The sequence below is a fragment of the Xenopus tropicalis genome, chromosome 8, assembly GCF_000004195.4.
Source record: "Xenopus tropicalis strain Nigerian chromosome 8, UCB_Xtro_10.0, whole genome shotgun sequence".
NCBI classification, from domain to species: domain Eukaryota; kingdom Metazoa; phylum Chordata; class Amphibia; order Anura; family Pipidae; genus Xenopus; species Xenopus tropicalis.
Genome location: NC_030684.2, coordinates 141,653,089 through 141,664,245, shown reverse-complemented (window position 1 = coordinate 141,664,245; position 11,157 = coordinate 141,653,089). Strand labels below are relative to the sequence as shown.

Sequence of the window (11,157 nt, the reverse complement as noted above, 5' to 3'; positions counted from 1 at the left end):
TCCCTATCACATTCCCATCAGTCCCTGCCCCAGTGAGCTTACAATCTAAGGTCCCTATCCCATTCCCATCAGTCCCTGCCCCAGTGAGCTTACAATCTAAGGTCCCTATCCCATTCCCATCAGCCCCTGCCCCAGTGAGCTTACAATCTAAGGTCCCTATCCCATTCCCATCAGCCCTTGCCCCAGTGAGCTTACAATCTAAGGTCCCTATCCCATTCCCATCAGCCCCTGCCCCAGTGAGCTTACAATCTAAGGTCCCTATCCCATTCCCATCAGCCCTTGCCCCAGTGAGCTTACAATCTAAGGTCCCTATCCCATTCCCATCAGTCCCTGCCCCAGTGAGCTTACAATCTAAGGTCCCTATCCCATTCCCATCAGCCCCTGCCCCAGTGAGCTTACAATCTAAGGTCCCTATCACATTCCCATCAGTCCCTGCCCCAGTGAGCTTACAATCTAAGGCCCCTATCCCATTCCCATTAGTCCCTGCCCCAGTGAGCTTACAATCTAAGGTCCCTATCACATTCCCATCAGTCCCTGCCCCAGTGAGCTTACAATCTAAGGCCCCTATCCCATTCCCATTAGTCCCTGCCCCAGTGAGCTTACAATCTAAGGCCCCTATCCCATTCCCATTAGTCCCTGCCCCAGTGAGCTTACAATCTAAGGCCCCTATCCCATTCCCATTAGTCCCTGCCCCAGTGAGCTTACAATCTAAGGCCCCTATCCCATTCCCATTAGTCCCTGCCCCAGTGAGCTTACAATCTAAGGTCCCTATCACATTCCCATCAGTCCCTGCCCCAGTGAGCTTACAATCTAAGGTCCCTATCCCATTCCCATCAGTCCCTGCCCCAGTGAGCTTACAATCTAAGCTCCCTATCCCATTCCCATCAGCCCCTGCCCCAGTGAGCTTACAATCTAAGGTCCCTATCCCATTCCCATCAGCCCTTGCCCCAGTGAGCTTACAATCTAAGGTCCCTATCCCATTCCCATCAGCCCTTGCCCCAGTGAGCTTACAATCTAAGGTCCCTATCCCATTCCCATCAGCCCCTGCCCCAGTGAGCTTACAATCTAAGGTCCCTATCCCATTCCCATCAGTCCCTGCCCCAGTGAGCTTACAATCTAAGGTCCCTATCCCATTCCCATCAGCCCTTGCCCCAGTGAGCTTACAATCTAAGGTCCCTATCCCATTCCCATCAGCCCCTGCCCCAGTGAGCTTACAATCTAAGGTCCCTATCACATTCCCATCAGTCCCTGCCCCAGTGAGCTTACAATCTAAGGTCCCTATCCCATTCCCATCAGTCCCTGCCCCAGTGAGCTTACCATCTAAGGTCCCTATCCCATTCCCATCAGTCCCTGCCCCAGTGAGCTTACAATCTAAGGTCCCTATCCCATTCCCATCAGTCCCTGCCCCAGTGAGCTTACAATCTAAGGTCCCTATCACATTCCCATCAGTCCCTGCCCCAGTGAGCTTACAATCTAAGGTCCCTATCCCATTCCCATCAGTCCCTGCCCCAGTGAGCTTACCATCTAAGGTCCCTATCCCATTCTCATCAGTCCCTGCCCCAGTGAGCTTACCATCTAAGGTCCCTATCCCATTCCCATCAGTCCCTGCCCCAGTGAGCTTACAATCTAAGGTCCCTATCCCATTCCCATCAGTCCCTGCCCCAGTGAGCTTACAATCTAAGGTCCCTATCCCATTCCCATCAGTCCCTGCCCCAGTGAGCTTACAATCTAAGGTCCCTATCACATTCCCATGAGCCCCTGCCCCAGTGAGCTTACAATCTAAGGTCCCTATCCCATTCCCATCAGCCCTTGCCCCAGTGAGCTTACAATCTAAGGTCCCTATCCCATTCCCATCAGTCCCTGCCCCAGTGAGCTTACAATCTAAGGTCCCTATCCCATTCCCATCAGCCCCTGCCCCAGTGAGCTTACAATCTAAGGTCCCTATCCCATTCCCATCAGTCCCTGCCCCAGTGAGCTTACAATCTAAGGCCCCTATCCCATTCCCATTAGTCCCTGCCCCAGTGAGCTTACAATCTAAGGTCCCTATCACATTCCCATCAGTCCCTGCCCCAGTGAGCTTACAATCTAAGGCCCCTATCCCATTCCCATTAGTCCCTGCCCCAGTGAGCTTACAATCTAAGGTCCCTATCACATTCCCATCAGTCCCTGCCCCAGTGAGCTTACAATCTAAGGCCCCTATCCCATTCCCATTAGTCCCTGCCCCAGTGAGCTTACAATCTAAGGCCCCTATCCCATTCCCATTAGTCCCTGCCCCAGTGAGCTTACAATCTAAGGCCCCTATCCCATTCCCATTAGTCCCTGCCCCAGTGAGCTTACAATCTAAGGCCCCTATCCCATTCCCATTAGTCCCTGCCCCAGTGAGCTTACAATCTAAGGTCCCTATCACATTCCCATCAGTCCCTGCCCCAGTGAGCTTACAATCTAAGGCCCCTATCCCATTCCCATTAGTCCCTGCCCCAGTGAGCTTACAATCTAAGGCCCCTATCCCATTCCCATTAGTCCCTGCCCCAGTGAGCTTACAATCTAAGGCCCCTATCCCATTCCCATTAGTCCCTGCCCCAGTGAGCTTACAATCTAAGGCCCCTATCCCATTCCCATTAGTCCCTGCCCCAGTGAGCTTACAATCTAAGGTCCCTATCACATTCCCATCAGTCCCTGCCCCAGTGAGCTTACAATCTAAGGCCCCTATCCCATTCCCATCAACCCCTGCCCCAGTGAGCTTACAATCTAAGGTCCCTATCACATTCCCATCAGTCCCTGCCCCAGTGAGCTTACAATCTAAGGTCCCTATCCCATTCCCATCAGTCCCTGCCCCAGTGAGCTTACAATCTAAGGTCCCTATCCCATTCCCATCAGTCCCTGCCCCAGTGGAGCTTACAATCTAAGGTCCCTATCACATTCCCATCAGTCCCTGCCCCAGTGGAGCTTACAATCTAAGGTCCCTATCCCATTCCCATCAGTCCCTGCCCCAGTGAGCTTACAATCTAAGGTCCCTATCACATTCCCATCAGTCCCTGCCCCAGTGAGCTTACAATTATGTGCACTGAGTCCTCCAATCAGGATGCTGAATGCTCTCCCCAATCAGACAGCAGCTCTATAGCATATGAGAAGCACTGATTGGTGCTGCTTGATATTCTGAGTGTTTTGATCCAAGTGTGGGATAAATATTGGTGCAGCCCATCAGCGACACTTTGCTAGTTACCTCCGATCTCTAATTAGAGTCCCTATGGGAGAGTGCTGGCCCAATACAACCCCATTATCCCTGTGTCGCCCCTCGCTGAACCCACATTTATTTCCTCTTTATCTGCTTCCTGCTCCGGTACCGACCTTCCCAGTCCAGTTCTCCCTGGTGCCGATAAGCCTTTCCTTTCCCCCTGATCATCATCATTAGGAACATTTGGGCCCTTCCCTTTCCTTCTCTCATTCTCCTTTAATCTGATTGGAACAAAGGCCCAGGCTCTCGCTGGTCCCTATGGTCACATCCTTAGCAATCAGAATTGGGGGCGGGGGGGGTATTTCTTAAGGCATGGGGGTAAGAGCTGGCAGCTTGGCGGTTATTTAGCCCCTCCCTTACCTTGCCTCATGTTGAAGTGATGGATTCTGGGAGTAGAAGTCCCTTTGGTGGGTGGGGCAGAGATTCTCTGATCCCAGAATCCTCTCCAGGGTTTCCAGGTTGGGGAGGACTTTATAGCTGGTCTGTAAGGTGCAATACCTCTTTCTACCACTAGATGGTATAACAGCAGTGGCAGCAAAGCTCAGAAATGTTATATAGTCCCGCTGCATTGGAATCTGTCAGAGCCCAACGGGACCCGATAGTGGGATCAGAACCGATCAGAACCATGAACTTAATTCTCTAGTGACAATATTCACAAGGAAATGTACTGGGAAGTACAGAGAATCAGAGCTCTGTACCTGGGTAAGTACTGGGGGGAGATTGGATTCACTTACCCAGGGGGAGGTTCCTGCCTGACCATGGGAAAGAGAGCAGCCCAGGAGCAGGGAGTACAGAGAATCAGAGCTCTGTACCTGGGTAAGTACTGGGGGGAGATTGGATTCACTTACCCAGGGGGAGGTCCTGCCTGACCATGGGAAAGAGAGCAGCCCAGGAGCAGGGAGTACAGAGAATCAGAGCTCTGTACCTGGGTAAGTACTGGGGGAGATTGGATTCACTTACCCAGGGGGAGGTTCCTGCCTGACCATGGGAAAGAGAGCAGCCCAGGAGCAGGAAGTACAGAGAATCAGAGCTCTGTACCTGGGTAAGTACTGGGGGGAGATTGGATTCACTTACCCAGGGGAGGTTCCTGTCTGACCATGGGAAAGAGAGCAGCCCAGGAGCAGGAAGTACAGAGAATCAGAGCTCTGTACCTGGGTAAGTACTGGGGGGAGATTGGATTCACTTACCCAGGGGGGGGGGGTTCCTGCCTGACCATGGGAAAGAGAGCAGCCCAGGAGCAGGAAGTACAGAGAATCAGAGCTCTGTACCTGGGTAAGTACTGGGGGAGATTGGATTCACTTACCCAGGGGGAGGTTCCTGTCTGACCATGGGAAAGAGAGCAGCCCAGGAGCAGGAAGTACAGAGAATCAGAGCTCTGTACCTGGGTAAGTACTGGGGGGGAGATTGGATTCACTTACCCAGGGGGGGGGGGTTCCTGCCTGACCATGGGAAAGAGAGCAGCCCAGGAGCAGGAAGTACAGAGAATCAGAGCTCTGTACCTGGGTAAGTACTGGGGGGAGATTGGATTCACTTACCCAGGGGGAGGTTCCTGCCTGACCATGGGAAAGAGAGCAGCCCAGGAGCAGGAAGTACAGAGAATCAGAGCTCTGTACCTGGGTAAGTACTGGGGGGAGATTGGATTCACTTACCCAGGGGGAGGTTCCTGCCTGACCATGGGAAAGAGAGCAGCCCAGGAGCAGGAAGTACAGAGAATCAGAGCTCTGTACCTGGGTAAGTACTGGGGGAGATTGGATTCACTTACCCAGGGGGAGGTTCCTGCCTGACCATGGGAAAGAGAGCAGCCCAGGAGCAGGAAGTACAGAGAATCAGAGCTCTGTACCTGGGTAAGTACTGGGGGGAGATTGGATTCACTTACCCAGGGGGAGGTTCCTGCCTGACCATGGGAAAGAGAGCAGCCCAGGAGCAGGAAGTACAGAGAATCAGAGCTCTGTACCTGGGTAAGTACTGGGGGGAGATTGGATTCACTTACCCAGGGGGAGGTTCCTGCCTGACCATGGGAAAGAGAGCAGCCCAGGAGCAGGAAGTACAGAGAATCAGAGCTCTGTACCTGGGTAAGTACTGGGGGGAGATTGGATTCACTTACCCGGGGGGGGGGTTCCTGCCTGACCATGGGAAAGAGAGCAGCCCAGGAGCAGGAAGTACAGAGAATCAGAGCTCTGTACCTGGGTAAGTACTGGGGGGAGATTGGATTCACTTACCCAAAACAAAGGTTGACTCCTAGGAGCACAAATAGTTTATAAGGGAATTATAACTGTTTATCTATTTAGGCACTGTGGCACTTACTCCTGTAGTTACCCTTATGGCTGGTTCCTAGGGACAGTAATCCAAGCAACTAGGCGGCAATGTTAATGCCAATTTGAAAACCTCTGAGAAACAAGTACGGTACCTGTAAAATAAATCAAAATCCACTGCAATTTCCCCTTTAAAACAATATGTAAGCCAATTCCTTATATCTGTAACCAATAAGCTCCTACTGTCCATCCCTTGCAGAGTCATTGTAGGTGCACAAACTGTGCACCAGAGGGCGCTAGGCGCCACTTAGTATTTTTGCACTAATTCCTTTGTGCTTGTACTAAAGGGAATGAGGAATTACCCCCCCCCCCCCCACCACATAACATGCAAAGTCAACACGTGGACTAGTGTTGTTATAGGTAACGTGTATTTATTAGCAGTACATTAGACGGGTGTATGTATCATACATACAATACTGATTGATACGGGGGGCAACGTGTGCCCCGCTCGTTAGAGCTTGCAATCTAAAATTACATCAGTTCATACCCATTAGTATGAGATCTTAATATACTTCCAAGCATTTCTACTGCTGGGGTCAGGCTTACAGGACTGTCATTAGCAGGCTTGATACTTTCATTATTGCCCCAACAGAAAAGCCAAGCAGGGCATTTCTGTAGTGCCCGTGGCTTCCCCACAAGTGGGCCACTTCTATCTCAGGACCTCACTAGGGCAAATACCTCCTTGCACCCAATTTACTCTTAATATGCCCTGTGGCCCCAGATAAATGTATAGCAGCCAATTAAATTGATCCCTGGGGGTGCTGGGAATTCTGCTACCCTCGAGTGGGTCCCAGTGGCAGGAGGAAAGCAAGCCTATTGTACACCAGTCAGGGCTTGAGGCAAACTATGGAAAGAAGGCCCTAGTGGCAATGTGATGTAGTAACATGGGAACCATTTCCACAGTCTTGTAACTCATAGCAACAGTGTATGGAACCCCAGTGATGGGGTCAACACTGCAAAGCACCATAATCAATACAAAGAAGTACCGTCACTGAGGGATCAGTGTTTCGTATATTTCATCTTCGTGGTGAGCTTCAGAGGCAGGACCATCCCATGAAGCAGCAGCTCCGTTGTCCACCAACAGATCGTCTTGGCCTATAACAGGAGAGCTGACTTTGCCCAAAATGCTCCTCAGCTGAATCCAAAAGAAATGCTGCCGGGTGTGTTCCAAAGGCCACTCCAGGTAGGTCTTGGTCCTCAGCAATTTCCTGAGCTTCTGAAACCTCTTCGGAAGGTCTTCCATAGTGACCTTCTCCTTGACCACCAAGATGACGTCCTCAAGTGCATGGCCTACGGCCCTCTGGTGGGCAAAGTACAGCTCGTAATTGCACCACTCGCTGTTGACGAAGTTGCGGGAGAGCACGAAGATGATCTTGCGACTGTTCTCGATGTTCTCGATGATGTTGTCGATGATCCATCTCCCTGGGAGGAAGTCTCTCTCGTGAATGCAAACTCGGTACGGGGGGCTGCAGCTCTCCAGCTGATGAAGCAGCTCCCCTCTTACCCAGTCGGCATCCGAGTGGCTATAGGAAATAAAGGCGTGATAAAGATATTCCTTTGTATTGCCCATATTTCTGGAACGGTATTTGGACTGTACTATGGCGAACATAGTTTGAACATACCAAAGGACATCAAACCTCCAGCAGAGTAACATGGAGAGGATAACCACCACCGCTGTGGTGGACACTGATATAGCGACCACCAGTCTTACATCACACTGTACCTTCCCAGGGTTGTAAAATTCCACTTTGGTGTCTAGAAGGTCCGGTGGACTATAGCATTTATACGCCTGGGGCCAATCAGCAAGCACAATTCTACCTTCCTCTCGAATTTGACTAAAAAACCTGTAAAGGTCACAGGTACAACCATATGGATTATCTCCTGCCGTCAGGTTTCTGAGCTTGGGCAGGTCTTTAAAAGACCCCACATTAATAACCCCAAAAGAGTTGTCCTCTAGAGCAAGAACCTGAAGGTTTGGGCTCTTCCACTCACTGGATATGAATTTAATCTTGTTGTGGCTGAGAATCAGTTGCTTAAGGTTTGTAGCTTTGTTGAAATAGTCCATGTCTAACTGTTCCAGCTGGGAGTGGGACAAATCCAGGAACTCGACGGTGGTCGGCAAGCATTGGAACACGCCAACTTTGAGCATGTTGTCCTTCAGTATTACTGTCCTTATGCTAGGAGTCCATGTACACATCTCATCATTGGATCCTAGGGAATTAGACCTAAGATCAAGAGTGGCCAGCTTGGGCCACTTAGCTGTCAATAAAGAAAGCATGCGAAGACTTTGTAGATTGTTATATGCGAGTATGAAGGTGTCAGTCGTGGGCAATGCAACGTCCTGGCACCATGGGTTGTACAGATAGGTGTCCACAAGTTCATCCGTTGACATGTCCAACTTTTCTAAATTGGACATTTCAGACCAGGCATCACAGGGGACAGAGTTGAAGTTGACATTGATGATGTAAAGGTTGCTGATCTTCCTGAACCAAGTAAACGTCCAATCAAATCTCAAGATATCGGGGTTGGTGACATCTTTCACACGGAGGGTTCGCAAACGAAGGTCGTCGATGCTTACGTTGGTCTTGTTGGCACTATGAGAACGAGAAAAGTCAACGGACAAGAGCGAGAGGTCTAGGATGCTAGAGCGCTGGATGTTCTCCAACATAATCCACAAGAGGTTCTCATTAAACTTCCCTCTGTAAAAGACCAGTTCCCTAGTACTGATGGACGGAAGCCACGAGAATATATCCACTGTGTCTGTGTAGTAAGTGATCTCAAATAAGTTACGGAACCGGAGGACGTCGAACGATTTTCCTTTCAAGTCCTTTAATATCAGAAGAAGAGCTTGAGGGTTGGTATCCAACGCAATATCAAACCATAAAACGTGTGTGTTGAGCACCGAAAATGCCCCCTCTTCATAAAGCGTAAGGCTGGACATGGTCTTCAAAGCAAACTTCTGGAGGCCGATGTTCCGTATAGGGACAAAATCATCCTTTTGGACTTTGCTTACTAGTGGGCCTCCAATGGACAAAGTCTGTAAATTGACCAACGTTTGGAAGACGTCTCCCAAAGTAGATTTGTTGTAGAAGTTGTTGGACATGTCAAGGAACTCCAAGAGGTGCAATGGCTCCAACAAGGCTGAAGGCATCTCTGTCAGGCTGTTGTTAAACAGGGTCAGGGACCTCAGTTGAGTATTTGAGTTGAAGGAACCATTCTCTATCGTGGCTATTTGATTGTAGCTCAGGTTTAAGGCTCGGAGGTTGGTGTAAGCAGAAAAATCATCAGATTTTATCTGGAAAATTCTATTGAAAGACATATCCAATTCCTCAAGGGTGACAGAAAAGTTCTTTGGGATCTCAACAAGATTGCGGCCACTGCAGGAGACAAACCGCCGACTCTCATCTACCAGGCAGGGGGTTTGGCACCACAGCTCTCTCACTAGGCCGAGTACCAGGACACACCATAAGCCCAGTTGTCCATTCTGTAGAACAGGGTTCATTTTGTCACTTCTAGTCCTGATAGAGAACAGAGAAGAAAGATACGATGAGTATGTTCCCACCCTGCCTGCAATTTATGTTATACTTAATTCATCTCTGATAGTCTAGGCTTATATGATGATTTTATTGGCCACAGATCAGGGGCAAGCCAAGCCGACTGGGTGCCCTAGGTAACCTGGCTAGCCACCCCCCACTCCCATATAAACATGAATGAACATGTGAATCTGCAATGGCGCCATGGGAGGGAAGAGTGCACCGTGTCAAGTGGTGACGGGGAGACCTTCTTGTCTCCACAATTCCCTATTTTCTTTATTTAGCCCTACTGTCTCCATCTTGCCCTACTGTCTCCATCTTGCCCTACTGTCTCCATCTTGCCCTACTGTCTCCATCTTGCCCTACTGTCTCCATCTTGTCCTACTGTCTCCATCTTGCCCTACTGTCTCCATCTTGTCCTACTGTCCCCATCTTGCCCTACTGTCTCCATCTTGCCCTACTGTCTCCATCTTGTCCTACTGTCTCCATCTTGCCCTACTGTCTCCATCTTGCCCTACTGTCTCCATCTTGTCCTACTGTCTCCATCTTGCCCTACTGTCCCCATCTTGTCCTACTGTCCCCATCTTGCCCTACTGTCTCCATCTTGCCCTACTGTCTCCATCTTGTCCTACTGTCTCCATCTTGCCCTACTGTCTCCATCTTGCCCTGCTGTCTCCATCTTGCCCTACTGTCTCCATCTTGTCCTACTGTCTCCATCTTGTCCTACTGTCTCCATCTTGCCCTGCTGTCTCCATCTTGCCCTACTGTCTCCATCTTGACCTACTGTCTCCATCTTGTCCTACTGTCTCCATCTTGCCCTACTGTCTCCATCTTGCCCTACTGTCCCCATCTTGTCCTACTGTCTCCATCTTGCCCTACTGTCGCCATCTTGTCCTACTGTCTCCATCTTGTCCTACAGATTCTATCTTGCCCTACTGTCTCCATCTTGTCCTACTGTCTCCATCTTATCCTACTATCTCCGACTTGTCCTACTGTCTCCATCTTGTCCTACTGTCTCCATCTTGTCCTACTGTCTCCATCTTGTCCTACTGTCTCCATCTTGTCCTACTGTCTCCATCTTGTCCTACTGTCCCCATCTTGCCCTACTGTCTCCATTTTGTCCTACTGTCTCCATCTTGTCCTACTGTCTCCATCTTGCCCTACTGTCTCCATCTTGCCCTACTGACTCCATCTTGCCCTACTGTCTCCATCTTGTCCTACTGTCTCCATCTTGTCCTACTGTCTCCATCTTGCCCTACTGTCTCCATCTTGCCCTACTGTCCCCATCTTGCCCTACTGTCTCCATCTTACCCTACAGTTTCCATCTTGTCCTACAGTTTCCAACTAGTCCTACTTTCTCCATTTTGCCCTACTGTCTCCATCTTGCTCTAGCGCCTTGGTGTCTCTTTTTTAAGGGTGGGTGCAGGACACCAAGTCAATGCAGGGTTGTGGGAAAGGTGTCAAGTGGTAGCAGGGACCATTGGGGGGTGTTGGAAGTTGAAGGGCAAGCACATTCTATCATGGGATGCTGGGAGCTGTGGTTTAGCTGGAGGACTGCTTAATGTTACAACACCTTGGGGCTACAGTCGGTCATGGGATGATAGGAGTTATAGTTCAACAACATAAGCCGCAGGTTACCTACATGCAATTTCTATTGTATATATATATGTACATTCTACTCACTATGCCCCTGGGTTACCTTTATATATTAAACCAGGCACTGGGCCAGCACAAATGGAATGAGTGTACTCACAAGAGCTTACGATCTAGAGTTCAGCCGTTGGAAAATGGGGACCCCCAGTCCCGGCATGGGCCCGGCGTCTCTCACATCCATGTAACCTCTGTGCCTTCTCTCTCAGATCTTTAGTCTGTATCTTGAGGGAACCTGTTCTGAGAGGCGGGGTTATTGGGCAAGCCCCGCCCATTCCCAACACATTTCGCTGCAGGGCAGAGCAGGTGGGGGCGCAGGCAGAAACATAAGAAGCGAAGATGTCTTTTCTGAGAGGAGACAATGCATTGGAATGAAGTTTTTCTTGCTGGAAAGTCCCCAGATGCCTTCTCAGGGAGGGGCCCCTCA

At 50.1% G+C, this 11,157-nt stretch overlaps 1 protein-coding gene across 1 annotated transcript; it reads right to left on the bottom strand.

The window, feature by feature from the left end:
- Window positions 1-5,898: 5,898 nt before the first annotated feature.
- Window positions 5,899-10,952, bottom strand: LOC100485358 (toll-like receptor 2). The gene is made up of 2 exons (XM_002943050.5): window positions 10,834-10,952; window positions 5,899-9,065 (listed from the first exon to the last, which is right to left on the bottom strand). The coding sequence occupies exon 2, from the start codon at window positions 9,047-9,049 to the stop codon at window positions 6,536-6,538; it is 2,514 nt and encodes an 837-aa protein (XP_002943096.1). The 5' UTR covers window positions 9,050-9,065; window positions 10,834-10,952; the 3' UTR covers window positions 5,899-6,535.
- Between the last annotated feature and the right edge of the window lie 205 nt (window positions 10,953-11,157).

Coding starts and splice junctions, on each gene's coding strand:
- LOC100485358 (XM_002943050.5), bottom strand. CDS start 9,049: ATGAACCCTGTTCTACAGAATGGACAACTGGGCTTATGGTGTGTCCTG.